This window comes from Neomonachus schauinslandi, chromosome 1, assembly GCF_002201575.2.
Source record: "Neomonachus schauinslandi chromosome 1, ASM220157v2, whole genome shotgun sequence".
Lineage (NCBI taxonomy): Eukaryota > Metazoa > Chordata > Mammalia > Carnivora > Phocidae > Neomonachus > Neomonachus schauinslandi.
Genome location: NC_058403.1, coordinates 63,356,918 through 63,371,281, shown reverse-complemented (window position 1 = coordinate 63,371,281; position 14,364 = coordinate 63,356,918). Strand labels below are relative to the sequence as shown.

The following is a 14,364-nucleotide window of genomic DNA, read 5'->3' as shown; positions in this document are numbered from 1 at the left end:
ACTTGAACCTGAGATGACGTGCACAGGGCTAGAAACAGGTCTATTTTAATTTGTTTTTTAAATAAGATTATTGTCTTAGAAGATTTGAAACTGTAGATACCCTAATGAGTTTTGCCTTGAGAAGGGCTCCTGTGAAGCCCCTTTTTGGAGGAGGACCAAAAATCTGCCAGCAGGTTCTATTAGTTCTTTTTCCTCTCACCAGCTGAAAAAGAAAGAACCATTGGAAGTTCTAAATAACGGAAATAAAATCAGATTGGTTTATTGCTTCTGCTTGCATATAGACAGGAGAAAGGCAAGTCGGAGTGTCTGGGGTGCGTGACAGATGAGGGGGATTATGGGAGGGAGAAAGATGCCTCAAATCTGCTCTGAGTAATGGAAGGAGAGGGAGAAAGGGAGGCACCACCTGGCTAAAATGAAATATTTTCCAAAGGGCAGCTCTCCCCAAGTGGTAGAGATGGCCACCCTGCTAGGGTTCCCTCCTTATCCTCTCCTGCACTCCCAGCCTAGTGTGGAAGGACAAAGAAGCTGAGCTAGAAGTGTTTTCTATTAATGCCCCATCAATTTAAACACACTGACTTTGGAGCGTAGTTCTACCCATGCGTGAGGTTTTTCTCTACAAAGATATCCTGTTCATGGGCTCTGATTTGGAAAGAAAACAGATCACTTCACTATTGCATACCTAAGTGAAAATGCAGCACATTTCATTGAGGTAACCCTCGGCTCAGCCCCCACCCTGCCCAGCCACTGGATTTATAAATCAGAGGTCAGGATAATAGTAGAGTCCCAAATTAACGAAAGCTACAGCCAGTCTTCTTAGATTTTGCCAGTCTCAGAATTTGCTCTTGCGTATAGATTCTGATTTTCTACGCTGATAGACACAACCATCTCTGACAGGTCTGCAGAGAGATTCCAGGGAAAGAGCACGGGTAACTTCACCCACTTGGATCTTTAAGTGTACATTAGTTTGTACTTCCAAATCTGCTTCTATTCTGGAGTGTACACATTTACAAAACTTATCAGAAATCTGGTCTAAAAGAACACATGCTTTAAGGAGCATTAAAAAGCGTGAAGTAAAAAGGAGGCCTTCAAACCTCAACAGCAACATTTTCCAGCACAGGCAAAGGATTTCTCTTTCTTTCAAAAGACGTTATTTTAGCCAGCTCTCAACAGTAATAGATAATGACAATATGGGAGAAATGCAACTCACAAACAACCCCAAATCTCATTGGAAGCAGGCATTTCAGCTTCTTCCCTTACCTGACTTTTTCCCACCTGCTGTTATGGACTTATCTAAATTTCATCTATTGGTCCTTCCCTTGACCTCTCTTCTGGCAAATGGACTAATTAATAAATGGTCAAAAAGCTGAAGAAATAAGAGGCCAAAATAAGCCCAAACTTGGATAACCTATGCCTGGGATAATGGCAAGTCAGCCCTGTAATAACTTCCAGATGATGAATCATGACATTTTTTTTTTCCTGACACCAGCAGGTGAACTGATGTCATTCTATTTGCCTCCCACTTCTTCCATCCAGAATCACTGATCTGCGCTGGGGCTGGTAAAAACAGCTGGTTGAGGTCTCTAGTCTTTGGCCATTCTTAGGGATGGTCATTTTATTCCTAAGCGTAACCCCTTCTGGTGTGACCCACGTGTTTTCTGCCAAATCCCCACAAAGAAGGCCAGGGGAAACTGTCTGGGTGGGACTTCTGATAGGGGACAGGAGAACCTTGGAATCTGTCACTGTGGATGAAGGGGGTGGGTGGTCCATAATGGGGAAAGGAGGACTGAATAAGATTAGGCTCTGAGGTCTTCCTGGCCTTGACCTGTGGAAAGGTTTAGAACCCCCTGATGGTCGCTCCATTTTTGAAGAAAGAAGGTTGTCTCCGGACGGCTCTGTCTCTGATGTGCGCTTTCTGCATTGCACTGTTGCATCCTGGGTGGAGAGCAGGTTAGCCAAGACTGGTTCTGGAGGAAGGGTGGGTCCCTCACACATGTGGGATGTAGTGGTATCCATTGGCAAGGACTCAATGGCTCCTGTATCTTGCTTTGGTTTCTCTTCTTTTGGGCTTTCCAAGGAGAGAGAATCATCTCTGGCAGATTTCTGTGAGGTCTCACCAGTTGAGCTGGGTTCCTCTTGGCTCCTCTCCAGAGGCTGGACTCCACTGTCCCCTGAGCTCTGAGAGGGCAGGGGCTGTGGGATCTGTGTGTATTGAATCTTGGGTGGGATGACTGGGACTGCCCTAGCCTGGCACATTTTGACCATGAAGGAGGTTCTCACAGCTGACACACTCACAGGAGCTGAGTTACGGCGGCCTGTCAGGGCATGAGCAACAATGTCCAGGTCCTGAGGGTCCTGGGAGCAAATGCTCCACGGGTCTCCTTTACAGTGGGATGAGGTCATCCATGTGACTTTTGTGTCTCCTGGCTCAGAGAGCTGCATTCCAGGTGAAACAAATGAGGCCACATTGTCAAACCGGAAGAGGTCAGTGATGGGACTGGCAGAGTCCAAATTGAGGGAAGAAGGCCTATTTTTCCCTTTTGGAGGCCCACACTCAGGGCTCTTCAGCTGTAACTTTGGGGGATGCTCTCCACGTGAGGTGCTGTCTTGCACACGAGGTGAACTCTCCTTGCTATTGTCTGGCCCAAGAACACTACCTTGCTCAATCTGAGGGCTGCTGTGCCCTTGGTGTGTCCCCAGTTCCTTTCCCTCTGCTAGGCTGACAGGGCTGATTTCTGCTGATTTGGGCTGCAAACCACCTGGTCCCTTCTGGCTGGGAACAGCCTCTGTCCCTTCTGGGCCAGAGAACTCTCTGAAGGACCTCAGGGTTTTCTCATCCCATCCAGTAATCTCTTTCCTGGGTGCCAGGGGCTGCAGAGGGTCGGAATTCCTCTCTGCTTCAAGGTTAGCACAGCTGCTGGAGGAGGGAGCCTCAAGAGTCCACTGGCTCTCAACCGTGGTGGTTTTGCTATCTAGAGAACGGCTCTGACGAAGGCTGGGCCTGTGGGGGAGCCTCTTCTCCAGTCGGTGGCCCTGGGGGCCCTGCACCTGGGCCTCTTGCACATCCTTCAGGGTGGGAGAGTGAAGGGGACTCGTTACCCACTGGGGCTCCTCCCAGGGCTCCACCATCTCCAGGCCCTGCTGGGCAATGTCCGTCACAGTTTCGTCTTCATCACAGTCTGAGGGCTCCTGCACTGCATGGGCTACATCCCCCTCTCCTTGGGGGGAGATCTCAACCTCTCTTGTTGGGCTTTGAAAACCAGAGCCTTTTCCCTCAGGAGCAGCATTCTTTGAATTTTGCTCTTCACTTTGTCCTAGAGAGGTCTCCTCCTCCTCCTGACACAGGCTGGGGGGCCCAGGGCTGCCCTTGGACTTCAGCTGGTCTGTGTATGGATTTGTCCTCAAATTCCTAGATGAGTCTTCTCTCTCAGGACTGCCCTTTGATAGCTGGACTCGAGGTGCCTCCTCCAGGGGAGTTGGAGGAGGGGCAGCAAGCGGGAGAAGAGGGGACAGATTTCCTGGGCCTTCCTGGTCCACCTTTGCTTGTGCGGAAGCCGTCTCAAATGGAACAATTTCCAGAGGAGTCAAGCTGGTGGGGTCCGGACGCTTCTCGGGCTCCGGTCTCTGGAGGATGCTTGTTGTCTCCAGCTTTTCCCTATTGGCTGCCGGGGAAGTCCCCTCTGCACTCTGATTGGTTAGATCCGTAGTCCCCTCCTCCGCAGGGGTGGAGCCTGGTGTTGGGCCGCAAGACCAGCTCCCAGGAGGCTCCTGGGAAGCGAAAGGCCCTGGACTGGACTCCAGGATCGGCTGAGTGGGGCTGACCTTTAGAGTAGGTGGTGGCAATGAGGAGAGCTCCTCCTCAGATTCGATGATCTTCAGCTCCTGTTGAATCTCGGGCCAGATCAGGGCATTGGCCAGATCATCTTCATCCTGAAAAACACCGAGAAATGGATTATTTTAGAGCCAAGGACTCGCAGCCTTGACAACGGCACCATTTCCCAGTAACAGTGAAGGGACTGGCGCCGGGACAGGCTGCATTATCCCAGCAAATAAAGGCCACCACATTACTCATAATTGTGGATGTTTATTCAGGGCTTACTGCATGCCCCAGCACATTCTAACTGCATGCTCTTGTTTAACTGTCCCAACAACTTAGATCTAAGAGATAAATACTACTCCAATGACTCCCATTTTAGAGGTGAGGAGACCTATGTTCAAACAGATTAAACAATTTACCTAAATTACACAGCAGCAGCCTGGGACTGAAATCCAGCTATGTCCACATCAGAACAGAAACACTTAATCCCTGCGCACTGTTGACTTATAAAACCAGCCAACCCCTGGTCTCAGTTAACCTCAGGTTTACCAGATGGCACAAAAGAATGAGATTCTCCCGGTGGAATGTAAGTGTTAACTCTTGCCCTGACATCTGCTTTCCAAATAAATAAATACAGCTTTTCTTATTACTAAAGAAATACATATTTCCCATGGAAAAAAAATACTTAACACGTGTTAAAAGAAAGGAGAATACAAAAACAGCAACATCTTATATTCCGACTACCCACAGATAACCGCTGTTGATCTAAAGGGGTGCCTCCTCCTCCATCTTGTTTGCTGCCCCTTGTCTCTCCTCAAGTCTAGTTTCTCTTTGACTCCTTCCTTCCCCTACACAAAGCCCCAAACTGCAGACAGGAAAGGGATGAAAGGAGGCCCGGTCAGGGCCAGGGAAACATTTCAGTGGCCTTCATTTCTTGGCTCAAGACCTGTCTGTCCCAAGGAGCCGCAGTTCCAGGAGGCATATCCATCCTGTGGGGGGTTTAGGCCTTTATGAGAAACCTGACCTGCCGCCAACCTGACATCACTTCCCACCTGGCTCTGATCACATGTTTCATATTACAATTAATTTGATGCTTATTTTTCCCAATGGACTATGAGCTTCTTGAGGTAAGGAATTGTGTCTGTTCATCTTTGATTCCTCAAGGCCAAATGGTGCCTGGTATACTGTGAGTGGTTGCTCAATGAGAGGTTTTCTTTTGCGGTATTTCTATTTGATTGTTTCCTTCAGAGAACTCTCCAGGAGCAGGATTCCTTGGTCAAAAGGCAGGGATGTTTTTGAGATCTGATTCTACTGTATCACACTTATTTGTGTCTATTTCCATTTCACCTTCAGGGCAGAGGCAGCCTTTTACTCATCTCTTTACTCTCCTCAGCACCTACACTAATTGATCTCTTACTAAGAAATCAATAAATTTAGATAAATAAATGAGCACGTAAACTCCCCTCCCCCACCATCTCAGTAAGTGGACCAGTTACTTATTACATATTACAGTTACATATTACTTTCTGCTTAGATCAGAAATCTATGAGATGTCTTGACTCTTCCTTCTTCCTCTCTTATCCAATCCTTCACCAAGTCCTGTTCATTCTAGCTTTTTTGTGTGTGTGATAAATATTATTTCAGACACAGCTTTTTATTTATTTCATTTCATTTCATTTCATTTTACTGGGCTCCGTGCCCAATGTGGGGCTTGAACTCACGACGCTGAGATTGAGAGTCACATGCCCTCCTGGCTGAGCCAGCCAGGAATCCCCCCAAAAATATGGAATGCTTCACGAATTTGTGTGTCATCCTTGCACAGGGCCATGCTAATCTTCTCTGTATTGTTCCAATTTTAGTATATGTGCTGCCGAAGCAAGCACCATTCTAGTTTCTTTTTTTTTGAGATTTTTTTTATTTATTTGACAGAGAGAGACACAGCGAGAGAGGGAACACAAGCAGGGGAGTGGGAGAGGGAGAAGCAGGCTTCCCGCGGAGCAGGGAGCCCGATGCGGGGCTCGATCCCAGGACCGTGGGACCATGACCTGAGCCGAAGGCAGGCGCTTCATGACTGAGCCACCCAGGCGCCCCCATTCTAGTTTCTAAATAGTCTTGGAGCCTTCCATTTCTATCCTTGTTGCCCCCACTCTCCTCCAAGCCACCATGTTTTCTTGTCTGGCCTGTCATATACTAGCCTTCTAACTGGCATCCCTGTCTCCTCTCCTGCCTTTTCCAAGCCATTCTCCTCACAAAATAGTGACCTTTAAAGCATAAAATTCCAGGGGAGCCTGGGTGGCACTATTTATACTTGGGCTCCCCCCGCCTCCCCCCCCAATTCAATCCCTGTAAGAATCTCTGTATCCTTCTCTTTCTACAGTTGCTAACAGCCCTCTTGAGGCCGCTACAGCACTCCCGTGCTGCCTAACTCCCAGCACATGGTTGTGAAGGTTGTCTCCTCAAGTCCCTTTGGCAGAAATTAGTTCTTAAAACAAACAACCCCCCCCCCCCAATCCCTGCTTTCAGCTGTACCAAGAGCCCTTGGGACAAAGAGGACTCTACTGGCTGAACCCAGCAGTGAGTCCATCTTACCATGTCATGGAGAAGCCCCGCTTGGACACTGGGGCTCTTCTGCAGAGTGCTGGGCTCCACCTGGCCAGCCTCTCGACCCTCCTCCTCTGCTTTCTCCGGGTCCAGCCTCTTCTCTAATTCACTTGAATGTTGAGAGCCCAGGGAGGTTTCCGAGGCCTTCTTTTCCTCCTGTTGGGGGCCTGGCTCCAGGGAGAGGTCTTTGTTGCATTCCACCATCCTAATTGCCTCTGGTCCTGGCTTGGCATCCTCGAGAACCACCTTCTTAGGTATGGAAGCTGCAATGGATGAGAGTTAGCCATTGAAGACGTCATTTGCAGAGAGGCCTTGCCCTGCACAGCCACTGTCCTGGGCTAGTCCCGCTTCACAAGGGTGGAGGGAATTCTCCCAGCTCACTGCCCCTCACATTTTCGACCCTTTCCCCCAGCCGTGTCCTGCCTTTAGTTCCCAGAGTCACAGACTGTCAGAGATGGAGGGGTCTTGAAGATCCTCTCGTCCAGGGGTTCGCAACTGGGGACCACTTGCTCTTCCCCTCCCCAGGAGACATTCGGGTGGGGACAAGGTGGCGATTGGCCTTTAGTGAGGCAGAAGCCAGGGAAGCTACTCAAGATCCTACAAAGCATAAAATAGCCCCTGCCCCCAGTAAAGAATTGCCTGGCCCACAATGTCAATAGTACCCAGTTGAAAAACCCTTTTCTAATCTTTTACTTCACAGAATCTGTGATTTACACCAAGCTACAAAGATGTGTTAGGATTATGACTGACAGCTTCCTGTGTGACTCTTCCCCCAGGTTAACTCCATACCAATTCGGATATATCTCAAGTGATTAAGCTCTGGTCTTAAACATCCACCAAGGCATTGGAGACCCCAAGTTTGACCTCTACTACCTCCATGCAGAAGGTCCTACCTCATTGTATAACACTGTTTTCACAGGGTAGAGTGAAGACTAAATACCTAGGACAGGAACTGATCACACAAAAGCCTCTGGAAACACTTTTTCCTCAAAGGCTTCCCTTCCTCTTCCAGCCCTCACCCTGCTTCATCCCACCAACCCCCCACAAGCATTCTCCACACAGGGCATCACTTGACGCCCCTGAGTTTTTGCTCATCTTCCGCCCCCTATCCTGAAGGGAAAGGGAGGAGAAAAGGACAAATACTTATTGAACATCGTCTGTGAGCCAGACCATGAACAGGCATCTTAAGGACATTCCCACCAACTCCCCCCACCCCCCCGGCTCAGAGATGTCAACCACTGTCCACCGTCACACAGCCCCAAAGTGCTGAAGTTAGGATTCGAATCAGCCCAGGTGAAGTCCAAAACCTACAGTCTTCCCACAATATTCAGCTGCCTCTCAGCCCAGAATGCCTTCCCCATCTTTTCTGTATGGAGAAAGCCTACCCATTTATGAAGGCCTGCACAAATGTCACCTCTTCTGGGAAGCCTTCCTAGAATCCTCCTGAGAGTACTGCCTCTTGTTGATGCCCTTGCAATCCTTTCTGAACACCTCTTTCATTATGTTTCAGGGACCGAAGTCCTCCCTCATTCAAAAAGCCCAGGGAGGAGGGGCGCCTGGGTCATGCAGTCGGTTAAGTGACCGACTCATACCATGATCTCAGGGTCGTGAGATCGAGCCCCACGTCAGGCTCCATGCTGAGCTCGGAGTCTGCTTGAGATTCTCGCTCCTTCTCCCTCTGCCCCTCCCCTTCGTGCTCTCTCGTTTTCTCTAAAAATAAATTAAAAATCTCTTTAAAAAAAAAAGCCCAAGGAGAGTCTTATGCTACTTCTGCAGGCTGACCCTCTGCTACACTTTGGTATGGTTTTAGTTTCTCTTCCTAGTTCATGAGCTCGCTGGGTGCAAGGATCGTGTTCTAACAATCTCTGTAACTCCACAGCCCCTTGTAAACACGTGAAGGTGCATGGTGGCGTGTTTTAAAGCAGGGGTTTTAAAATCTGGATTAAAATCCTGGTTCTGGGGCGCCTGGGTGGCTCAGTCATTAAGTGTCTGCCTTCGGCTCAGGTCATGGTCCCAGGGCCCTGGGATCAAGGCCCTCATCGGGCTCCCTGCTTGGCGGGAAGCCTGCTTCTCCCTCTCCCACTCCCCCTGCTTGTGTCCCTGCTCTCGCTATCTCTCTCTCTGTCAAATAAATAAATAAAATCTTTAAAAAAATAAAAAATAAAATAAAATCCTGGTTCTTCCACTTCCTTGCTCTGAGTCATCTGGCAAGTGAACCGATTTCCTCTCTAAGCAAATGGGGATAATAATAACTACCTACACCTCACAGGGCTGTTGCGAGGAGAATGGAGATAATACATATAGAACACTTAGGACAGTGCCTGATATCATAACAGTTGTTCAAAAAAAAGTTATCTAATATTAATAATGAAAATATGCTTAAACCACACTGAGCATTTGCTGGTGTGTCTGTCAGTCATCCTTCCCTTTGAGGTTCTCCCTACTTCTGTTTCATGTGGCTCACAGTTGGCTGTTGACCATAGAAGCCCTTCTAACTCCAGAGATGGTTCAGAGACTCGGGCTTAGCCAATCTTAGAACCCTAAGTGCCTGGCAACCATGATTGGTCCAAGGCTGGGCATGTGACCCAAGGAGGCCCAATCAGAGTCTTCCCTGCATTTGATATATGGAAATTGGGAGCAAGACACCCTTTCTCACTGCTAGGGTTGCTAGCCATGTTCTCTGCAGATGTGAGGTAGAAGGGAGGAAGGGATGGATGGAGAGAGGTTGAGTCTAGAAGAGTTTAATTCTTTGAGCTTTTCCTCCTGTCTTCTCACTATATGAGTGAATAAAAGAATAGGCAACATTTACTGAGTACTTACTATGTATTACTCACTGTTCCGTTAGCTTCACGTGTATTAACTAACTTAATATTCCCAGCAAACTTATGAAGAAGATATGATTAGGAACATCATTCCCATTTTACAGCTCAAGCAGCTGAGGCACACAGCTGCTAAAGATCGGGCAGTGAAATGGCTGAGACTAGACTGGGGCAATCTGGCTCCAGAGCCCACAGTGTTAACCACTTCACTGCACTGTCCTGCAAACTCTGTTTAAACAAGTTTACGTCTGTTTTTTAATCACTTGCAATGGAAAGAAACCCTCCCTCCCCTGCTTTACCTGTAGAGGTCTCAGCTCCCAGCGGCTTGTCGTCTTCAGGCCAACCTCCACTCTCTGACCCCTGGAAAGAAAACTCCTCCAGGCTGGAAAGCGACTGGAGCTCCTTCGGGGGTGTTCTGCACGGGGTGCTGTTGGTGCTGATGACCGCCGACACGCGCAGTGGAACCGACACGGCGAAGGGCTCGGAGATGTTCAGGGCCTTGCGCTGGTGGCGGGGAGAGGGCTCCATCTGGAAGAGACTGCTGGTAAAGACAGATTTGCTGGGGCTGTCGTTCGAAGTGTAGAACATACCCAGCATCTTCGGGGCTGTCTGCTCGCTCTCCGGATCCTCGAGCGGCCGGAACACCTTCAGCTGCTCAGGTGGAGGCCGGGCCTGGGCACCCTGAAGTTGGCTTCGGTCACTGCTCGTGTCAAAGCCCCCCTCCGCCCCCGCCGGCATCCCCTCCTGGCCCCATTCGCCCTCCTGCTTGCTGAGGTCACATGAGCTGCCAGTGTTGGTTGAATGCAATTTTGCCGCTGGGATGAAGAATCCACCGGTCGTGACCGTTCGATTGAAATTCCCTTTGGTTTCTTTCCCTAGTGAAAAAGCAAACACACACACGGTCAGCAGCCTGGGCGCACCCACCGTGACACAGCCTTCCAGTGAGGGACGGTGCCCAACACCTGAGCACTAGAAAGGCATAGCATTGTCATAAGGGCACAGCCCTCCGAAGAGAGACAGATAACATTTGGTTGGCGAGACAGTAAGAACATTCTCATGTCCACAGAATGTTGGCAGGATGCCGTCGTATGCATGCATTTGTTTTAAACTCTGCAGGGGGAGCAGTTTCCAAAAGGCTAAGGGTGCTAGGCGGAGCAGTCGTCCACGCAGCAGTAAATGTAGATCAAGAAAAAATAAAAAGATGCCAGATGGCAGAATGATGTTTGCTCAAAATGAAGGAAGAAGACAAAAAGGGCAAAATAACAGAATTTTGTTTTACTTTAAAACTTTAAAATGTGTTGTTTCAAGCCTCCTCTGGCAGATGGACCCAAACAGGGGTTTGATTTCCCAGCAAGGAGACAAATGCTGTTCTCAGCTAGACCTTTCTCCCTTTTCCCAGGCTTCCTGCTGCTGATTCAGGGGGTGAGAAACTAGAAATGTAAATTAACTACAAGTTAGAAAGCCCAGTTGTGAGGAGCAAGTTCCCAACGGACTTAAAAGTGAAAGCAAAGAGGAGAAAAATCCCGATGGGAAATAAACAAGCTGCGAGATAACACGTGAGTCGCCTGGGATCGGGAGAAAAACTCCCCACGAGGTACTAAGGGCTCTGCTGGGCATCTTCTGTTAACATTAGGTTTAAAATTCCCATGGCTGCTTATGGAGGAGAAGTGTAATGACCTCCTTTAACATGCGAGGAAACCGAGACTCGGAGAGGCAGAGAACCTGCCCAGTGCCCATCGATGTGAAGAACCATGCAAATTCAAGACACATACGAATCTAGGCACCGAAGGAGGAGGTAAAAACCAGTGCTGGGCTCTTCTTTATGCCCAATGGGGAGGCCTCGTCTGCCTTGGTTCTCAGGTGTTGCCCTTTTACCCGGTTCAGATTTGCGTGAACAATGGCTGCCGGTTCCAGGTGTGGTTAGAGGGAGGCGGGAGGAGGAGGATGGCCCTTGAGGCCAAGACTTGTGGTGTAATGTGGGGCGGGGGGGGGGGGGGGGGGGTGGTTAATGCAAGGGCGGTGTGAACCCATTGGGTTCAGGAAGGGTCAGGGGGGACTGTGACGAGCCCAGAAGGCAGGTAGCTTGTGAAGGCAGGTCTGGTACAGGAGCTCCTGTCTCCCAGTGGTAATCCCCAGGTCTGAAAGCGGCTGTGAGAGCTCACCTTCCACAGGCACTGAGCACAGTGAGTCCATGCTTTTAGCCGGTCGGATAGTAGCCTTTTCCACTAAAGACAAAAGAAAAAATATCCCTGATGAATGCATATTGAGAGGAAGCATTCAGAACAAAAGTCAGGCTGTAAGGACACAAGAGAACGTTCTTTAGTAAAGTGTTTCAAGTATTTATAATTTTCCCCTTTGGAAAACATTCCTCCATTCCACCCTGGATGCTCCTACTTTCATAATGGGACTGAGCTTATAAAAACAGGGCATTTCTAGATCAAAGTTTAATGAATATTTTACAGATAAAGGTAAACTCCAATTTTGTCAAATAGCTGTTAGCAAATGAGGAGTCCTGAACCAAATTTTATGATACAAAGATTCATCCAGGGGGTAGGGTCCATGAGGCTCAAGGCAATCCCCCCTATCTTGCAGGCTGGAGAGCAGGATTCTTGGCTGCAGCCGCAACTGACAGCATCCAGGAATTTGGTACAGCAAGGGAGGGGGCCCCAGGGACAGAAGGCCCCTTTCTCCCACGTGCAGCTCTGCTCCTGAGGTCTGCGGGCTGGTTGCTCCTCCAAATGGCCTCACCCTGGAGCAGATCCAAATCAAACAAACCTTTTTTGAGCACCTACTATGCGCCTGGTGTCCTCTGTGCACCTTGATAAGCCACCGAGGCAGCTTTGGGGAAGAGTGTGGCTTAAATAAGTAAACACTTATTCCAGGCACGGGATTAGGCACTTCAAAATATCGCTTCTTCTCAGGGAGCTGAAGTGGCTGAAAGGTGGTTCCTCCTAGCGAGCTTGCCAGGAGGGGAATGAGAGCAGTCTGGGAGCTGAGTGGGAGCCCTTGTGTTCCAGAGGCTGTATTTCTGGACTTTCTCTGGGTCTCATGTGTCAGCCTTGAGGGCCGTGACCTGATGACACTAAGTGTCATGATAAAGGATGGGTGACAGTTCTCTCTGCACGGCCACCAGTGTTCACATTTCACGTTGGACCCTCTTTCTGACGATGCGGCTTCTTGTGACCTTGGTGGCCATAGCAGCTGCTTTTGGGAACAGTCCCCAAGGATTCCCTGGCTCCATCTAAGTAACTGAGCACTCAGGGCTCCTTGGCCCAGGACTATATTTAGCTCATAGTTTTCTGTCTGGGACCTTGTCCTGGCCTCGTGGAGGTACATCTCCCAGTTTTCCGGCAGCTTTGGGGTCCTCAAGTCCCCTCTCTTAGATTATCCCTATGGCTTTGGGACTTCCCTGCTGAAAGGCCTTTACTTTGGAGAGTTCCCTGGACTCTCCCTGCGGGATAATGCATCAATTCCAGTACAACCCCTTCATCTGCCCCCCTCCAAAAAAATCCCCAGAGCTATACATGGTGAATCAATTTTTAAAATTCCCTTAGTTATGGAGTTTAGAAAAGACTTTAAAAATTATTTAAATATGCTAATCCACTGACTCACTTTTTTCACATGCATATTTCCACAAATAGTGAGTTCGTGTCACTTACAGACAGCATGCTGGCGGATGTGACCACAAGCGGGCCCCACCCCTGGTCTTTAGTTTTGAGGGTCCCAGCAACACTCCTCTGGTGCAAAGTGGGCACTTAGGACCCCCGGTCAAGGTCAGAGAGCCACTTGTACTGACACTGATGGCTCTTTCATTTCACCCCCGCAGCCCATCAGAATTCAGCCATTGCAGTGATCCGTCTCTGATTAGTTTGTTCACGAGGCCTTAGACCAGTGGCTTCCAACCCTGGCTGCATTTCAGAATCACCTGGGGAACTTTCTAAAAATCACCAAGACTCTGGCTTCCCCACAGACCTCCTGAGGCAAAAGTGCTATGCGTGTGAGCCTCTGAGGTGCAGCCAGGCTGAGACCCCCTGGCCAGGGCCATCCTGTGCATTCTGTGAGTAGACTAGCATTTGATCCAGCACCTTGGACTTCTTCCTTTTGAAAACCACACGGCGGGGGGTGGCGGTGGGGGGTGTTGGAAATCTTCCTAAGGCAGGATCAAAGCAGATCATTTATTCATTGTTTTGCTCTATTGTTCTGGACTTTTTGTTATGTGGTAAACTTCTTTCATTGTATCACCGATTCTGTAACTGAAACGCTCTTTGATGTGCTTAAGCAAATCTCTTTACTATTAGATCAGGAGTTTCTTGCCAGGTACTCCTCTCCTCAAATTCTCCTTTGAGAATCCTAATTTCTGATTTGTATCTGATCTAGCATACCTGTGGCAACCTGCCCTTTTCACCGGAGATACTTCCAGTTGGTGAAAGCCATGTTTCCTCATACAGTGAAGGTTGTAGATGCCTACCCAGGATCAGTTCCCTTCCTCCTTCTCACAGAACCCTCGTACTTCTTGGCTGCATCCCATTCCTCATGCCAGTGATGGGTTTAGGAAGCCAGGCCGAAGCCGGTCAGCACAGGGCACTGCCTTGGCCATAGGGATTGATCCATATGACTCAGTGAAGGCAACTGAGATGGGGGTGGGTTGGGGGTGTTTCTGATGGGTGGCTGCTGGGAAGGAAGAGTCCCTGCTCTGAGGAGCAAGCTACCAGAAATGATGTTCTTTCTCCTTCTGGATGTAGTGACAGTCAAAGGTAAAGCCTAGAAGTACTATAGCCACTTTGCTGCGGCAAAGAAGCCAGACTGGGGGTGAAGATGACCCAACAGCTGAGCAAAACGGGGGACTGGAGACAGAGCCACTGTGTTAAACCCTGCAGCCTCCCCTACGTCTGGGTGTCCAGTTACAGAGCCCAGTAAGTTCCCTCGCTGCATAAGCCAGTTGAACTGGATGTCCTCTTACTTCCAGTCGCTGGACCTGCTATAACCCATAACATGCCTCATTACTCCAGGAGGCAAATGTGAAGGTTTCTAATGTCTATCTTTGGCACACAGTTATCACTGGCTTCAGGGAAAGTCCTTCAAAATATTTTCTCTCATTTTTCCTATAAGCATTCATTTTCCCCCAAAATC

General features: G+C 49.0%; 1 protein-coding gene and 1 non-coding gene across 2 annotated transcripts in view; both read right to left on the bottom strand.

The window, feature by feature from the left end:
• Positions 1–750: 750 nt before the first annotated feature.
• The window catches only part of ARHGAP31 (Rho GTPase activating protein 31), a 98,990-nt gene continuing 85,376 nt past the window's right edge, over positions 751–14,364 (bottom strand). The window contains exons 9-12 of the mRNA XM_021692673.2: positions 11,397–11,459; positions 9,534–10,109; positions 6,404–6,678; positions 751–3,927 (exon numbers count right to left, since the gene is read on the bottom strand). Coding sequence (XP_021548348.1) covers positions 1,501–3,927; positions 6,404–6,678; positions 9,534–10,109; positions 11,397–11,459 — 3,341 coding nt within the window. The 3' untranslated portion in view covers positions 751–1,500. The remainder of the gene's footprint in view (positions 3,928–6,403; positions 6,679–9,533; positions 10,110–11,396; positions 11,460–14,364) is intronic.
• LOC123326924 lies at positions 5,592–5,697 on the bottom strand. Its single transcript, XR_006541395.1, has one exon. It is a non-coding gene; the product is annotated as a U6 spliceosomal RNA (small nuclear RNA).